This window comes from Gavia stellata, chromosome 2 (assembly GCF_030936135.1).
Source record: "Gavia stellata isolate bGavSte3 chromosome 2, bGavSte3.hap2, whole genome shotgun sequence".
Classification (NCBI taxonomy): domain Eukaryota; kingdom Metazoa; phylum Chordata; class Aves; order Gaviiformes; family Gaviidae; genus Gavia; species Gavia stellata.
Window position 1 is genome coordinate 88849754 of NC_082595.1, and position 18852 is coordinate 88868605.

Below are 18852 nucleotides of genomic sequence, written 5' to 3' on the forward strand. Positions count from 1 at the left end.
CCCTAGTACATGACACATAAAACGTTATGAAGGTATATGAATGTCATCAAAAAAAAAAAGTTGTCTCAAGTTCATATGCCACCATTAATTGTATAAGTATACTTGCATATTAATTAAAAAAAAGTATTTTCAACTTTTGGAAATTGCACTATGAACATGGTCATTCAATAGATGATAAGCATATTTAATAAATATAGTTTCATTTCAGGCATCATGGGCAAATTTCTTTTCCTAAATAATATTACTATTTCTTACTTGGAATGAATTGTATTGTTTCTTATATATCAGGATAGGAAAAAGTTATATGCAAAATTCTGTGTTAATTTTTAATCTTGAGCCACCTATTAAATTTGGTCAATTAAATTATTTATATTGCTGTGTGCAGCTTTTAGATTCAATGTTGCTGCATTCAGGGCAAGATTTTTTTTATTTCAGACTTAACATATTGAATTAAAACTGAGTATAAATAAAGTTTATCAAAATGTTTGATGTACTCATGAAATTATGTCACTTAGTGACATACTTACTAAGTATATCCATATTATTTATTAAATAATTTATTTCTGTGTATCTTGGTTAAAAAAATGTTATCGTATCATAAAACTATTACCTCTCAGAACTTAGGCACTAGGTCTGAGCCTAGAAATTTATTTAAAAATAAAGACGTAATTTATATAATATCCTAATCTGAAGCTTCAATATGAACTACTAAAACACAATATTCCATCTTCATGCCCTGCACCCGATGTTTCTTTGACTTTCCTCTCCAAATTCCTGATTTGGTGGCAATTAATTCTATTCCAGATTTTTATCTTTCCTATGCTTTGTCTCTAGAGCAAATTTTTTAATTCCTTTATCAAGATCTGGATGGTCCAAATGGATGATTCATTTCTTGTTATATGTTAATTACTCTATTACTGGAGTTTAGCATTCCAGTGTTTACCTGTTATGGAATGTGTTATTACAGAATTTATATTAATGTTTACTTCCTGTGTTGAGAGCTGACTAAGCAATAAAAAGTACTTCTGTTCTCTTCCAGCTTATGAGTTACAGAACTGCCCTGATCCTCCTCCTTTTTTGAATGGATATATAGTCAACTCAGATTACAGTGTGGGTCAGTCAGTATCATTTGAATGCTATCCTGGATACGTTTTGAGGGGTCAGCCTGTTCTCACATGCCAACATGGAATCAACAGGAATTGGAATTATCATTTCCCCAGATGTGAAGGTAACTTTCTGGTAGTACCTTTGCTTCAGAACTCACAATACTTTCTGATTTTTTTTTACTCATTTGTGTGCATGTATGTAATGCAGCTTTTGCTGAAGAACTGCACCTTTATCCTAATCTATAATGTAAGCAGCTAAAGTCAGAATAGTATGTGCTTTCATAAATCATAAATATTTTATGAATCATGTTCCTCAGCAGTGATTTATTGTTACCTGACAGAAATATCTGTCAGTTGTATTGATTATGAGAACTCATGATACTGCCAGAAATTATCTTAAGCTCCATGTGATATTTATTTTTTTTCCTTCTTTTTTCCGATTTGGGGGCAAGGGGGGCAGTGTACAACGTAACATATAAAGTTTTCCATTCTAAAACTTTTACTTGGACTTGTAAAAAATACAAGTGCAGAATCAAAAATTCTGACATTCCTTTAGACCTTTAGAGGCTTTGACAAAGTCTCATACAGGATGTTATGACAAAACTAGATAATCATTGTGTAGAACTGAAGTGGTGTCATAGGTAATGAACCAGCTAAGAAGATATAAAATAGATTGAAATTAATTATTTCCATCATAACAAGAGGCTAATGGTGCTACAGATTTTCACTGCAGAAAGTTTGTTCAGTATATTTGATACTAATCTTGAAAGATGGGACAGATGCTTCTCTACACAAACTACCCAATAGCTTTTATCTTAGTCAAACCAGAAAAGGCTGAGAGGAATTCAAGAAAGATCTAACTGAGCTACAGGTGTAAGCCATGAAAAAACTGTGAAAGAAAGGTCAGTCATTCTGCTTCAGGACAGACTGCTAGAGGCTAGAAATTTTCCAGTGGGACAGGTTAACATAGTGTTTTCTACTTTGGATTCTTCTGTGCGTTGTTATTAGACATGGAGGGTTGAATATTGTCAGAAGCAAAAACCACACTAGATGGACTAAAGGTTTGCTTCACCACTGCAATTCCTTGCTTCCCAAATGAGGATTTTAGTACTGTGAATAATAATGTCAAATTATTTTGTTATAATTTCTGAGGCAGGTATTCTCCTAACAGTTTAACTGTATTGCTCTGCAGCATGAACATATGTTTTGTACATGTACTTGGGAATTATTATTGTATTATTTCCTTATGTTGTCATTTAAATCCAATGTTACAAGAATCTATAAAATTTAAGTTCTAGTTCCATAATAATTAATGCAAATTACCATAAATTGCTCAGAAATCTAGTAAAGTAAATATATATAAAAAGTTAAAAGTATTGCATATTTCTTGGAATGCAAAGGGTTTACAAGGCAGAAATAAAGTTTAAAATGAGTTTTCTGGATGCAGGTTTTCACAGCTACAAACTTTTGTCCATTTGAGACTTTTTAAAGCATAGAAACAATTGCAAAACCCCAATTCTGTGTATTTTTAAAAATATTTGTATTATTATTTGAATTATTAAACTAAGATTTATTAACTCTTTTTTCTTTTTAATTTAAACTGTATTTTATCACATTATTGCATAGATATTATAGAAGTCTGACACGCTCCAGGAGTAAGACAGAAAGGTGCCCTACTGGCCAAATGGAAAAGAGAATGTCTGGACAGAATATTTGGCATTGGGAATGAGAAAGGTTATGCCCCCTGACTTCAGCAGTTCGGTTACGAAGTAGTACAGATTTGAACGAATGAGAGTATTGAGTTTTGTTTTATTTTCAAATTAAAGAACAGAGTTTTATTGCCAGACACGGCATTTTTGACAGTATAGAAGTAAAAGTACTAAACTGATGTTTCCAGTATTGAATGGCATTAGAAAATTTCTAGCACACGAGACAATGTGTAACTTCTGTACAATCAATGGGTACATTTACTGTTAAATGGTTATCCAGATGTGGCTGCTGTTCCCATGTCTTCCATTTTTTCTTGTTTTGTAACCTGTGCATCAGAACAGCTGGAAGACAGTTTACACATTTTGCAAAAATATATATTTCAATTTAAGGAAGAAGAAATTCATGCAAGTAATTTAAAACCTATTTTGAAATATTGATTTCTCTTTTAGGGAGAAGAATAAGTAAAAAAAAATTAAATAGCAAAATAACCAATTAATATAGTTATTAAATAATTATATTATTTTAGCAAACTATAGTTGGAACTGTGTTGTGAAATACCTCCTGAGCCTTATGCAACTCCATTGGTCCACACTGCAATAGGCAATATGTGCATCTCTTATAAAACCATACCTCCCAAAGGAAAAAGAGTGGAGGCATGAGAAAATGTAGTTCTTTGTGATAGCAGGGCTAATGCTTCCCTTAGAGACATACAATGTAATAATGCATCACATATTTGTTAAAGTGGTTGGTTATAACTCAACGGTTTTTTTAAACTTTTTTAAAATTTTTTTCCCAGCTCCATGTGACTTTTTAATTAAAAATTATGGTACTTTAAAAAATATTTTTCCATGTATTGCATGAATTAATAAGTAATTAATGTTGAGTTCTAAAAAAATCAAGGAAGGACTATTTAAAGAAGATATTTTTATTCAAAGGAGACTGGGCTATGTATTCAACTTTATCAATGTTTTGAAAGAAAATACAGGGCTATTCATGATAAAACTGCACTATAAACAAATATTAATTATTTTTCTCACGTTAAACATACGGTAAAGTTTTACAATATCCTTTAGAGAGTGGTATAAAAGCGTATAGGATGATGATAGAATATTATTAACATATGTTCCATATACAATACAATGCTAGGGTGAAAAGAACAGTTAGAGTTACAAGCAGAATGTCAAGTAAGCATAGGGACTGTCTTGTCCGGAAATAATGATGCCACTCTCAAAAAATGTGGGGAAAAAAAAAATGCTGAAGAGCATATGGAAGATATGGAATAATTACTTGATAAAAGAACTTCTGTGCAGTCTTTATATAACAGATATGAATATGACTTACTCTACTAAATGATAATATTAGTGTATTTAATCCTCCTAAGTCTTGCCACCTGATGATACAGGGTTTTAAAACTCATTATGGTATCTTCTGCTTGTTGGCTACAGTGTGCCTTATTACCTTGCATAAGAATAGAGAAAGAAAACACTCTAAAGGACATAAAAAGATAAGATAATATATGTTTTTTTTCCCTTTTCCCATTAAGTTTGACCTACACTCCTGGCACTCCTAGAATAAAGACATTTAAGATACCAAATCCATAGTCTCCCTATATCATTTTAGTTTACTAATTAAAATGAATTTTAACAGACATAAATTTCTGAGATGCAATTTGAAATGTTTATCAGTGGGTAAACACATTGTTTTGCATATGTTCTTAAAAATCTAGATTGTTAAATTTCTAGACAAGTTATAATCTCTGTTCTCTAGGAAAATTGTTTTCACACTCACTGTATATGTAGTGGTTCATTGAATGTTGCTGTACTGTTAGTATTAGAGATTTTTCTAGCTATATTTCATTCTTTTTGTTACTATTTTTTATTTTTAAACTTATCCTACTGATAACAAGATGAACATGGAGCATTTGACTTAAAATGCTGGTCTTTTACAGCATATATTTTTGGGATCCTTTTTGTAGTGGTAAATTGGAAATGAGAAGAATAAATTGTATAATTTAAGGTTAAACTGAGAGGATGGATAAGAAAGGTAACCATGTCATTCACCTTTGAGAAATAATCTTCTAGCCTCCACACTTGTCATGAAATTAAAGGCTTTCCTTTATGTTTAATAAGCTGCTTCACCTTTTCCTAATCAAATAAATGCTGTGTGGAATTTCTCTGGTTTTGGAACATCCAGAGAAGTTAATTTGTTTTCCTCAAACAAAGCAACAGAAGAAGCTACCCAGAGTGTCTTTTCTAGCTAGCATTATAGCACTTCAGCATTAACACTTCAGTAGGACCCTTCCAAAGCCTGTGAAATTTTATGTTCAGGCGCTGCCAAGCAGAATATTTAACACTAAATGTTTTTAGAATCCTTCAGAAACCTAGGCCCCTAATTACAAGGTTCAACAGTTTTCGTTTTTATATAGATCATACACCTCTTCCTTTCTTCCTTTCTTCCTTTTTTCCTTTCTTCCTTATCCTAGGATAAGCTTTTTGAGCCAGATACCTTAGCCTTATTTTGATTTCTTCCACAGCAGTTTTTTGGTGATGTTATCTGCAGTGACCTATTGTCCTTCTTTTCTCACTAATTAAGTTTTGAATGGAAGTTTTCAGCTAAAGAAAGAATGTTTAAAAAAATCCTCATTAATAATTTAATAATTTATTTTAATAATTTTAAAATATTAATTACAAAGGAATAGCAGTGTTTTGATAGAATGTAGACCTATATATTATGCAATTAAGAGATTATTTCAATTGCAAAAAGTTAATATTCAATTAATTTAGTAGCAATCTGTATATGAAACATATTAAAGGCATAAAAACCACAAAATGGCACTTCCAATTATTTTAAGATTACATAGAGTAACATCTATATCGATAGGATAAATAGGAAAATGAGACTGGGTAGAAGTTGCAAAAAGGAATTTTAAGTATATCAGATGTTTTTACTATATGACACATTATTGATACATGTTTATAAAACTACATCAGTTTATCAGCTTGATTTTTAATTTTTTGTGGAATGAGGCTACTTTGCATAGTTTTATGAAAAATTAATAAAAAAATTATTCTATATGTCTCACTTTCAATGGTATATCCAGATATATTTTTTAACCCTAAAAGAGATTAAATGCCTTTTTAAATGCTTTCATTTTACATATGAGTTTCCTCTAGTTTGATGGTGGTTAAAAATAGCTATTTGGTAATGGAAGAGGATGTTCTTTTCTGATCTAACACAAAATGAAGCCATCTTTGGAATTGTAAAAGGACTTCAGAATAATAGATAATGTTCCTGAGTAGTGATATAGATGCAGCACCAAAGGGCATCGCGGCCTTATATCTTTTCTATTCCTTATTCCTTTTTAATCTCTAGAGAAACATGTTTCCTAAAAGAATATTGAAGACACATGAGGTCTACATTAGGAGTGGTTTAGATTTTTATAGTACAAATTAGCATTTTCTATGTCTGCTTAGATGAAGTGAGAGTAAAGAAATATTTGTTCTGTTGGAATTAACATGCAGGAAGATAAAATAATGTTTAGTTTATAATGACATGAAGATAAAGTAATTCTTTCTCTTCTCTGTCCCCCTGTCCAGATAGTTTTAATTCAGTAGTTTTATCTTCATTTCCTAACTCAAAGAAGTAATTCCTCTGTTCTCTGTTACTGACATGTCTGTAATTCAGAATGTACATTCGTCCTGGTTCCTTTGCATGTGAATCCTATCTTCCAAGCCTACTCACAGGCATCTACATTGCACAGCTCCACACAACTGAGGCCTGAATGCATGCATTTCCATGTGTGTGCAGTTGTATATGTTTATAGCTATGATTTCTGACTAAAGAGCAGGTTTCTTAGCATTTTGACTGAGCATGCAGACTTTTCTCATTGTCTCAGGTAGCACACTACTTGCTTTGTAGAAAATTAATTTCTGTACATTAAAGCTCGGTCTAGCACTGCTGAAAGAATTATTACGACATATAAATGTTTTTGCAATAAGGAAAACAAATGGTTATAAGGTCTCTGATTGTTGGAATTTGGCAGTGGGTCTGAGAGGGAAATCAGTGGAAGAATTAAATCATTTTTCTAGCTATTGCCAGTATTCTTAGTAGTTCAGGTCAAAACCTTTCTACAGAAGATTGCACATAATTCAGAAGGCTGAGAGAAATAAGAGATCTGGTAGTGGCTCACAAAAGAAAGTTGACAGTGCTCAGAGGAAAAGGTTGGATTGTCTGTGCAGTTGTCCCAGGGAAATCTCACAATGAATATGTCACACATAAATGATTCATAAAAACAAGTTTATGAATATTTGTGTGTAAAATGCGGAAAATAGGTCTATGATTGCAGAATATTGAGGACATCTGGTATTTTTCTGTTTGTTCCCTTCAAGTAATAAAATCATCATGACAGTGTCTCTGCTATTATTATCTTTAGGTGTTCTTGCTCTTCCACTGTTGCCAAAATATATTGGTAAGAATTTGTTGTATCCAAGTTATGAAATAGGTTGCCTGAATCCTCACCACTCTGTTACACTCAAAATATTGGTCTGGGCAAAAGGAATATGCCATAGATGCAAAGCCAAGGCTTTAATGTTAGTTCAAAGAAAATCTTAATAGTCTAATCAAAGAATTATTATTAGTCCAGTTACAGTGATACTAATATTTAAAATTAGGCAATGCTACAATGATATACAAACATCTAATATCTACCCCTTTCTCTCATGTACACTCATTCTTCCAGTGCCTATACAGTCTTAAGGTCAATGGTTTCAGTCTGGGAGAAGGGCTACAAGAAGATTATTCTATACAGAAAACCTATTTGTTATCACTGTCTTTTATTCATAATTATATATATAGATTAAAAAATATTGTGTTACATTACACAGTTTTACAAAGCTAAAATGAAGTAGTAAGTAGTTACCTGATCATTAGATAATTGCAGTTAGAAGTTAAAACAAGTTTCTGGACTGCCAGGACAAGTCTAGAAAAAACCTGACAGAGTCTGCGGCCTGTTTTGTTAGCTTGACACAAAGTCTGTGGCCTGTTATTAGCAGTGCACCGCTATATTTACGGAGCTATAAGGCTAAAGTTTTACTTGTTGAGGGTTTTTTATCTTTTCCATATCTTTTCGGTATCCCATGATTTCATTGGATTCATAGTAGTAATAGAGAAATGTTCAGTACCCTTTCAAGCTTCTCATATGGACTAAGGGAAATATCAAAGTGAAGGTCTCTCTCAAAAACATGAAGCAGCATATTTCGTTTGTCTACTGGCATTAAAAATTGTCCCCCTTCTATGTTCTGTATAACAGTAGTTTGATATTTTTAGCCACCTGATATACTGTTACCAAATTTTCACATATTGACACATTTTCTAGCAAGACCAAAGATATACTATGAATTTCTAATTTAATTAATTGGAAAAAATCCTGGGACCTGGGGAAAGATAAGAATGGTTAGGCTAGGTGGCTCTTGATAGTGCTGGTTTTTATAAACATTTCATCCTAGGAAGACAGTGGGAGATGTCAAATTGCCAGAAGTCCTAAACTGATAGAATTTCCCCAGGTTAGTTGTAGTGTTCCCTGCCTTTATGCTGAAGAAAAGTTGTGGGTTTATTGTTTGGTTTGGTTTGGTTTGTTTTTTTGCCTGGTGAGTAATATCAGGGCCATCAGTAGACAGGGAAAACAATAATTAAAAAAAAACCAAACCTGGTAAATGATAGTGTTGTGCCTGGAAGCTTGCCCTGCCAAGGAATATCACTGAAGATCTGTGTCAGTTTTGTAAAAACAAATCTCAGGGGTTATCTGATCATATGAGAGAAAATGAGTGTGCCTGTAATGTTTAGCTAAACTGCAGGTACTTGCCAACAGCAGAATGCCAACACCCCTGCCCTGGCCCAGCAAAACAGCATTTTGCAAATATATTAATTTTTTAATTTGTTAAAAATTTGAAACTTTCTGAGATTTCATGGGCAATTTTTGCTATAATTGTAAGGCTGGTGGTTGCCACCTAGAGCACTGTAGCCAGAACTTTAGGACTTTTCTTCTAGATTCTTCCCCTAAGTTATCTGAGATCTGTGGTGTATGGCTGTCTAGCACCCATCAGTTCATTCAGTTGTCTATCTTAAGCTAATAAACCAAGACTCTGGTCTATACAGTTCTAATCCCATTATGCTCTGTGATGAAGTGATGACATGGATAAACTTGCATCATGGGGCTGAAGATGGGCATCCCCAAGTTCTTAACTGACGTTGGCGTCCTTGACGTAGATGAGTTTATAAGAACTTTCACAATACGAGCTTCTCTGCATCATGTAATGCTCCCTATCCTCACGAGCCTTTTCAAGGTATTTTCATCCCCATATAGATTTCCACTGCTTCATTCTAGATCATGGTACTTGAAGTCAGCCATCCCTACTTCTCTAAGGCAAACAGTTACACCAAGCAGGGCTTGGCATATATATACCATGAACAGTTGTGGAAATTCATACAACAAAGGGGTTAAATAGTTATCAACCAGATTCTATTATAGGCATGTTGAATTGAGAGGAGATGAGCAGAACACACAGATTCAAAACTGTAGTCTGGCACTGGAGGACTGTCTGAACAGAGCAAAGATATGAGTGTTTTTGGAAGCCATCCCCATTCTAAATCATATTCTCTACTGTGTAGCAGGTGATTTGAGAGCATTAAAGAGCTTAATCTATGTATGGCAGAAAATTAGATTAACTTCTGCTCACAAGATCATAGCAGAAGCTTGTCATGTAGTCATACCCTAAGACTTCACTCTTGTGCAATCAGGTTGTCCTAACGATATACCATAGCTGTCTTTGCATAACACATGTAGCTACCAATAAATGACTAACTAGGTTCAGGCACCTTTGTGTGGATCTTTTAAAATGTTTACTGTCCTTCCATGCACAATGTTGTATCTAGAATGAGGTACGAACGGTCATGGGAGCATGTAGTATGGTATTCATGCATTTGTAAAACAGCATGTGGCCAACTGTTAGCATTTGAAAGTTTAGAAGACTTGGTTATATGCTTTTCCATTTCAAAAATCTGTGTTCCTTCATATCTATCATTCAAAGTGCACTGTAATAACTTCATTAATTTAGAGTGATTTGTTCAAACTAAAGCTATTTTGTCTTGTGTGAAATATAGCCTGTTATTTCTGTTTCATTTTCTGTCTCTTGTGATTTTTAAGGATCTTTGGAGAAAGCCCAGTATCAGCTGTGTGTATTGCTTATTCCATTAGAGTTTTGTTATCTGTGACATTTTTTTTTTTTCTGAGACAATTTATTGATCTGTCATGGCTAGCAATGACATAAGAGCAATTAGACTATCTTTACTGAGATACAGTCAATCTGCATTCTTTGTAGAGTATTAGAGAATAATGGAGGCAAAATAAAGAATGTATGCCATCATTGAGAACATTAATAAATCTGTCAAAAATATAATACACTCAAAATATATTTAAGTATAAAACGTTATCAGAAAAATCCTATCTCTTAACTAGATATTAAAGGATTTTCCACTTGTCACTATATTAGTGTCAGGAAGTGTATTTCAATGTAGTAAGCAATACTTGTCAAAGCAGTCTTTTAGCTGTAAACATGGAGCACTGTGGAGAGAACAGTCTAGATTTCTGAGACCAGGCAATCTGATCATAGCATAAATGTAGGGGATTAGGGAACAGTAAAAAATGGGCTCAAGTCATATTTTCATCACAGAACCATCAGAGCTGATAGACATTGCCAGCTGCCCTTGACCTATACATGCAACCAGGAATCAGACAGATAGAACCAACCCTTCAATTTCCTTAGCTTGTTTCCTATATTGGGCACTAAAAGATTGTAGTTCAGGAGCAGATAGCTATCTGTTCTAAGATGGGAAGATGTGCTAAATGCATCATACTAGCTGGTACTGATCTGGATGAGGAAAATGAAGTGGTTAAAGCCTCCTTAACTTGTCCTAGAAATCCAGTGATTGTTAAAAGGATTCCTCCAAAAATGGCTACTCATCAACTAGCCAGATGATCTTTCTATCCCAATGGTATAAGCAGCTTTAAACCATACAGGAAATGTGACATCCTTCTGCATTTCTCAGTCTTTTTCCCTTTTCCCTTTTCCCTTTTCCCTTTTCCCTTTCCCTTTCCCTTTGCCTTTCCCTTTTCCACCACATGTTGAAAGGTGAAAAAGAAATAAAGAGGGTCTGAAGGAGAGTCATAGAAACCCTGACAATAATGGCATAAGCTTTATGGTAAGAGCTAACGAGAAAAGTTCCAGAGATAGACTGAGTGCCCACAAATGAGATTAAGGTCTCACTCTAATGAGTGAGACTCAGTAGTTTGCACTAATGGCCATATGTTTACACAGATCCATGCTTGCTTCCGTAATCATTGAATTGCCCAAAACTGAGACTCAAAAGAGAGTGCATTATTACATATTTGCTACCCTTGAATTAAATCAACCATCTTTTTGTGGCATTGATTTGCCTAGAGATTTTATTTAGCAATTATATGCTAATTTGTGTTTCTATATTAATTTTACTTGTCATAAGAATAATCAGCATTGCAAACTGCAATTGAAGTACCATTAAACATAGCTAAAACCTGTCAGAAATAAAGTGTAATGGTATTTGGGATAATGAAAGAAAAATCAGCCTTTTTTTTTCAGAATAGTGTTCCAGTTCAGTTAGGGTTCAGTTGTATGGAAACATGCAAGCTTTGCTTGTTTATTTGTTTCTTAATCTTGAATGCAAGCAAAAGGTGCCCCTTTTTAAATGTGTGCTAACTTAGTTTCAAGAATCCTGTATAAAAACAATATTCCCAGTAGATTTTGATAGATTTTAAGAAATAAAATCTGAAAGTTAACAGGATAAATTATTTCTTAGAAATATCAATACTTTCTGTCTCTGAGAAGCAACCAACCAAGGAAAAACGCTGTCTTTAAGACCTAGAATATCTTGTCCTGTGGAGCTTTTAGAATTTGGGAGCATTTTGATATTCAATTTGAAAAAGTATGTTTCTCCTACTAATTTTTCATGTGTTTTCTTTTCAGCTCCTTGTGGCTATAATGTAACTGCTCAGAATGGTACAGTTTATTCCCCAGGATTTCCAGATGAATACCCAAATTCCAAGGACTGTACTTGGTTAATTATTGTACCTCCAGGCCATGGGATTTATATCAACTTTACTTTACTCCAAACTGAACCTGTGAATGACTACATTGCAGTTTGGTATGCAATTTTTCAAAACAAAACTGTTTTTTTTCTGATTAATTTATCAGATCTCACTGTCCCAAGCTACAGCTTTTGCTTAGTATTTCTTTTTAGGTTGTCATATGTGCTGAAGAACAGCATAAAAAAAGTTCTACGATTATAAGAAAAAAATAATATTATCTATCATTGTCTGAACTCTTTAAGAATATTGTTCCAAAAGTACTTCGAAACTCAAACTCAGTTATCAATCAGATCTTCTTTGAGCTCTCTGTTTTCTAAGTGAGGCCATGTGAGGTCAAAGAGATGTAATAATCTGCATTATGTTGAATTATGTGTTCCATTAACATATAAGGCAACATATGTTAGTTGTGGCAAAACTTTTTGACATCTTTAGACATTAACTAATTTAGGTATTAATTAATTTTCTTAATATATTAATATGGATGATAGACATACTCCCTACATTTCTCAAGCCAGGTTTTCAGCCCTTGTACCTCTATGTCTTTAAGCTTCATGTTGTATGTTCCCCTTCTTTGAAATTGTATTTCTTACCCCCAAAACCCATCTCAACTTTGCGTCCTCAGCTGGAGGAAGAGGTCTCAGGGCTGTCTAAATTCTTGCATAAGAATTCATAGCACTGAAGGGAAGGCATAGATGATGCTGAAGCTGTTACATACTTTCTCATCATGGCTAACGCTGGTCCTTACCCCAAATAATGTGCAAAAGTGACTTAAGTCTCATATATGCTACAGATAGTTCAGCAAAAGGACAGTTTGCACAGAATATGGGATCTCCCAACTATTCCTGTACCTACTGTTGTTTGGGGCGAGTTTTTTCCAGAGAGCAATACTAAAGTCCATATAATACAGGGAAAATCCAGTCAGTTTATTGAGATGCATAACTGTTTATGAACTGCCATTTGACTGCCTCTGGTATTTGCATTACCTATAAATCCAAGTCTAAAATGCATCATAGGTTGTCCTCTCTGGCGTCTTAAATAACAAAAAAAATAAGCCTTCACTGGTAAAGATCGAACTGTATCAATGACTTCTCTTTTTGCCTGAGCAATTAAGTCCTAAAATTGTGTCAGCTTCCTGAACAAGTTTGGCTGAAGTATGTGCTGAATTCCTGAATCATTATAGTCTTTCAATAAAGATTTTAAAACAGCTGTTTCACAGCTTGTATCTCTCAGTTCCCAATTGCCCGTGAATTACAAGCATGCTTTCTTTAGAGTTATTTTCTGAGGTATTAATGATGGATAGCTCCTGAATTTGCTGGGAGGAGGCTGCTTAGTGTAATTTTGAGCCATTCATGTATATGTCATTCACTTCTGTATGAAAAGTCAAATCTTAATATCAAAGCTTCCCCCCCCCCGGGAATCAGACTTTTAAAATTAAAACCTAAGTAAATTATCAAGTTCTTATTTAACACTCATTACTTTCACTCTTATTTTCAAGGCAGCAGGAAGAAGAAAATACATTTTTATGCCAAGTCACCTATAGTTTATTTTTTATTGTTGTCGCTAATACCAGAGTAGAAATTGGAAGCCTGAATAATCCTGAAGAACTGTACAAGAGAAAAATAATTAATTTAAATTACATTTTTAAAAATACAAGTTGTATGTACAATTTATATACATAACACACATTCTTTTAAAACTTGAACCAGAGTTTGCCCATACGGTGGATTTTTCTCTTTATGAACAGATTATCTTGATAGGTTTGAGACAGACAAATATTAGTTAATGCTTGGCTTTTTAACAATACAGCTGAGTTGAACAAACATCCTCTGACTGAAAGACAGTGAAAAGTCAAAACAACAGCTTTCAGAAAGCTTCTAGATAATCACTAGTCTTCTAAAATACATATCACAAAAGCTTTTTTATTCAATTTAGATTCATTACATGTAATACACAAAAAGACGAGAAATAAGTGTTGCATAGCTCAAAAAATTCAGTGATAAAAGCAGGGCTTTTTGTTTATTTATTTATTCTGCCTGTTCAGGCCTGAATGTTCTACATGATGATACTGAAAATGAATGCAGCCTGACATTACTGGAGTATATTTCTCTTTGGGTGTCAAGTCTACTGTTCAGAAACACAAGACTTTTTTTTCTGTTTTTTTTTTTTCCCTTTTTTTTTTTCCTTAGAAGATACCTTTGAGTCTTTGGAATGAATTGAAATGGCAAGAGTAACTTGCAACTTCCACATCTCTGTATGTGTTAGTCATAAGTAAGGACTTGTAGGATCCGGGTCAAAAAATGTTAGAAATGTGATAAGATTACAAGTTTTCTAGATTTTTTTTTTTTTTTCCCAGCTGATGTGTACATGAGAACTTTTGGCAGGAACAGACATTGAAAATTTCAGTCAGCCAATAAATTTCTTCCCCATGGAAATAAAAAAGCTATTGTAAAGTACTCCTGGTCTCTCAAAAAATATTAGGCTTTGAAGTTAGAAAGAGTATTCTGTGTTGCTAGAAATAAAAAGAAAACAAACTCATTTTAAACCATTAGGAAAAACTTTTTTTACAAAAATTTAACCTGCTTTCCAGAGAAAAGAGACTGTTAATTTAAATGTTAAGTACAGTATTTCTTCAGCTGATTTTTTACATTTCCCTTCCTAGGGATGGTCCTGACCATAATTCGCCTCAGCTGGGAGTTTTCAGTGGGAACACAGCTCTGGAAACAGCTTACAGTTCCACCAATCAAGTCCTCCTCAAATTTCACAGTGATTTTTCAACGGGAGGATTCTTTGTCCTCAATTTTCATGGTCAGTTTCCTTTATATCATTAACATCCAATTACCACAATAGATTAGTGAAGTTTAAAAATGTTTCTTAACTTTGTGATGTACTGAATGATCTTAAATAAATTTACCATGATTCATGGGTTTGCTACTTTTTTTTAAAATGACCATACAAATTAGTTTTTAAAATCATGCATTAAAAAAATCTCAAGAATGTTCATTTGTGTCTTTGAATAAACTATCTTTAATGTTAAGATATCTAATATTGAACTTTTACCGTCTGAATTATTTTGGCCCATTTATTAGTTAACTTACTTTTAACCTTTTGTAATAAAATTCTTCACCAGCTGACTAGGGTTCATGGTCAGAAAGGTTGATGGGATGGTGTGGGAGGGTTGAACAACAGCTTTAAGTCTGATATCCAGCAAAATACTTTGTTCAAAGTTACAGTCAGGGCTACAGGACATGCAAATTAGTCATTCTAGAATTCTAATTTTAGTTCTAATTCACCCAAATTATGTATATTAAATGGAAGTTTGTTAGCCTTCTGGACTGTAATTCAGAAAGATAGAGTGAATTAATTCACAAAGACAGGAGGAAATGTCACAGAAAGAGAGTACCTGAAGGTATCTATTTGCCTGGGGAAGTCTTTACAAAACTAGTACTCAGAGTCTGAAATGTTTTTCTTGTCTGTGATTTTCTCCTGAAAGAAGGGCATGATGCATGGTACCCTAAAGCACTTATCTGAGAAACAAAAACAAAAACTAAAGTACCTGGCTTTAGTCATCATGTGGGGAACATACAGCTCCCACATAACAAGATAGTGTCAGGGAATGGTCAGTGAGCATTTTCCAGCCTTAAGTTGAAGGTACATAAGCACGTAGTATTTCAGAGTTGATGACTTCAGATGATAAAAAGGCAAGGTACATACTCTACCACAGTATGTAGTGCATTAGTCTAGCAAGGAAAAAAAGAGTGAATCTGCTTCTTTTTCTCTGCACTGTTTCTTTATTTTGCATAATAATAGTTTGCATAATGTCCCATGGGTGGACAATGTGAAGAGTGTCCATGCTTTTAATTGAATTCAAAGCAGTGACATAGGTCACTGCAGAGAAAACCCTGCAAACTGGACTTCTTGGAGACTAAATTGAAGGGATTCCCATTTTTTGAGCCACATACTGGCAGATAGATATTTTAGTTCAGCGCACTGAAGGGCCTTACTGGACATGCATATAAGTACAATTTTAAGTTCTTGGGAAATGTTATTACTGGAAACCTTCTTAGTGTCTATTTATTAGATACTTGCTGTTACAAGTGTCTAAGCAGGTGGCAAAGCTTCTTTTTCTCAGGTGTTCTCCAGAAAAACTGGTGCTATTAGTTATATATAATAATAATTGCATGTATGCATTAGTATATATATAGCAGAAACACCATACAAATACATAAGTACATAGGCAAACATATATGCTTTCTCCTCCCTGTGCTTGGAAACTCTCTATGGATGAAAAAACAATGAAACTCCATGGATGAAAAACTCTCCATGTTTTTTTTTAATCCGTGTATAATTGCTTTACAGTGATGGGTTATAGAAGCTTATGTGGAAGATAAGGGCTGATTCCCAATATTTTGTGTTTCTTTAACTTCTCAAAACCAGCAACTGGATAGGACTATCAAGTTACCAAGAGAATTTGTATCCTTGACTGTGATTCAGTTCCATGAAGAGGAGTGTTTTTTCTGTAGCACGTGCACTCTGATCACAATTTTAAATCTCTGGTTTGGATTTTTTACCCAGAAATGGCTTCTTCAGCTGTTGTAGGCATTCTACTCCATTTTAGAAACATGTCAGTCATTGTACTGGTCACCTTCCTTATGAGATTGCTCACAATTTATTGAAACAGATTTGAAGAGTAGAGAAGAGATTTTGTTTTAAAGGCATTGTGTAACTTATAAATAATAATAATAATAATAATAATTATTATTATTATTATTATTATTATTGCTGTTTCTTCTTAAAGTAAATACATATACCTGTATCCCGAGAAAGGTTAACTCTAAGTATGCTTAAATTAAGAATGAATATGACATGCCATATATGTGACAGGTAATCACAGTAATCTGTGATTTATAACCCTTAGCCCTATCACAGGATGTAAAGGTAGCCACATGAAACAGCAGTCTTGGAAAAATCTCCTCATAAACATCACAACTGCATCCAATCCTACAATGGATCTATAACTATCTAGGCAGTGTAGTATATTATCTATACTGATAATAAATACAATTTTTTAAGATAATATGTAATGTCATGACATTTAACTTGGAAAATATTGTCACTGAGAGACCATGAGGTTCAGTGCAGCTTTTGTAATTTGGGAAGTGTGAATAGGAAATTAATTTTCTGTAAAATAATTCTTAACACACCAGTACTTAATCTTTTTTTCACTTAAATTTGCAGCTTATCAGCTGAAGAAGTGCCAGCCTCCACCCACAGTTCCTCATGCAGATTTGTTTACAGAAGATGATGACTTTGAAATAGGTGAAAAAATAGTATCTCCTTTTATTTCTCATGTTTTCACTTGAATTCTAATTAAACTAAACTCTTAATAAATTTCATCTTCCACCTGAGATTTTGGTATTCTTCTCTTTGAGGGTTTTTTTGAGTTTAGCTTTTTTGTCAATAACTTTTTCAGGAGATTTTGCGAAGTACAAGTGCCATCCTGGTTTCACTCTTGTTGGACAAGATATATTAACCTGCAAACTGAATGCACAATTGCAGTTTGAAGGATCCTCTCCATTTTGTGAAGGTAAATATATGCTTGCATGGTCTGCATATCATTATTATATATCTTTTTTTATCTTCCTATACAATTAGCATCAAATTTTTGGGCACTGTATTTTCATTACTGTTTAAAAAACAAGTTCCCATTTATTTCTTCAATATCTAAGAAGCACAAACATTTTCAAATTGGTGTCTAAAATTTTTGCACAGACATTCAATTCTTTAGAATCAAAAGGCAAGTGGCTTTAACTATTTAAGTACACCAATAATGACACACTGATTTCTAAATTTCATTTAAATTATTTAACATTGTTTTATCTCAAACCAAAAATTTATTTTCAATCCCGAAGAATTTTAAAAATATATATTTAAATTAAGCTTTCAAAATAAAATAAGAAATTATTCTCTCTGCTTTCACAAATATGGTGACATTGTATAACAAAGTCATGTGAAAAATGTTTTCTAAAATAATATGTGAGAAATTTAAATTCCTGGAAGCACTAAAAATCTTTCAACTATTCATACTATGTTTATAATTACAGTATTTCAGACAAGGAATTTAAAAAAATAATATGAATAGTGTTTAGGTGTGCATTCATACACAATTTGCTCATATTCATGGAAAACAAGTATATCTTGGAGATTTGTAATCAGTCCTCCAAATTATGTTTTTCAACAGATGGTATTGGTTATTTTTTCTTTAGTTTGGTTTAGTTTGTTAAATAGTGGATGGTAAAAAGATTTTGAAATGTTGAAATAGTGATCAAGAAAGCATCTGTAGAATTTTGTCCTGAAGTGCCTCAATTTTTGGGGGGACAAAAGGTTACTGATGAGATGTTATCATTGACATTTTAAGGACTTCAAAGAGTGATCAGAACTTCTCATATTCATAACATATTAACCTGGATTAGCTTTGATCTATAATACGTAATTATGGATGGAGCATCTTCCATATCATGAGGTAGCAACACCCATATATGCGTATGTTGTGCACATGCACAACAGGTAACACTGTAACAGGCAACAGGTAACACTGGAAGCACAGCAATTATTGTGACACTTTATTAGTAGCTGTATATGTACCTTCCTTCCTGCTACTTTGGTTCTCTATTTTCATTATTTAAAAATTAATAAAGGATTCATAATACAAGCTGCATTAGTTTCTTGATACCATAATATATTTGATGTTTCTATAAGTCATTTGTCCATATGACTACCCATGCCCAAGTAAAGTTTTTACTCCTCCCTTTTCTTAACTTGTGCATACAATAATCTGGGATCTGTCATAGATTGAGAGAG

The 18852-nt window shown here is 33.3% G+C and overlaps 1 protein-coding gene across 1 annotated transcript in view; it reads left to right on the plus strand.

Moving 5' to 3' along the window:
- The window catches only part of CSMD1 (CUB and Sushi multiple domains 1), a 1256706-nt gene that overhangs the window by 1113787 nt on the left and 124067 nt on the right, over positions 1-18852 (plus strand). The window contains exons 42-46 of the mRNA XM_059835885.1: positions 1040-1228; positions 11873-12050; positions 14654-14799; positions 17230-17310; positions 17465-17578. Coding sequence (XP_059691868.1) covers positions 1040-1228; positions 11873-12050; positions 14654-14799; positions 17230-17310; positions 17465-17578 — 708 coding nt within the window. The remainder of the gene's footprint in view (positions 1-1039; positions 1229-11872; positions 12051-14653; positions 14800-17229; positions 17311-17464; positions 17579-18852) is intronic.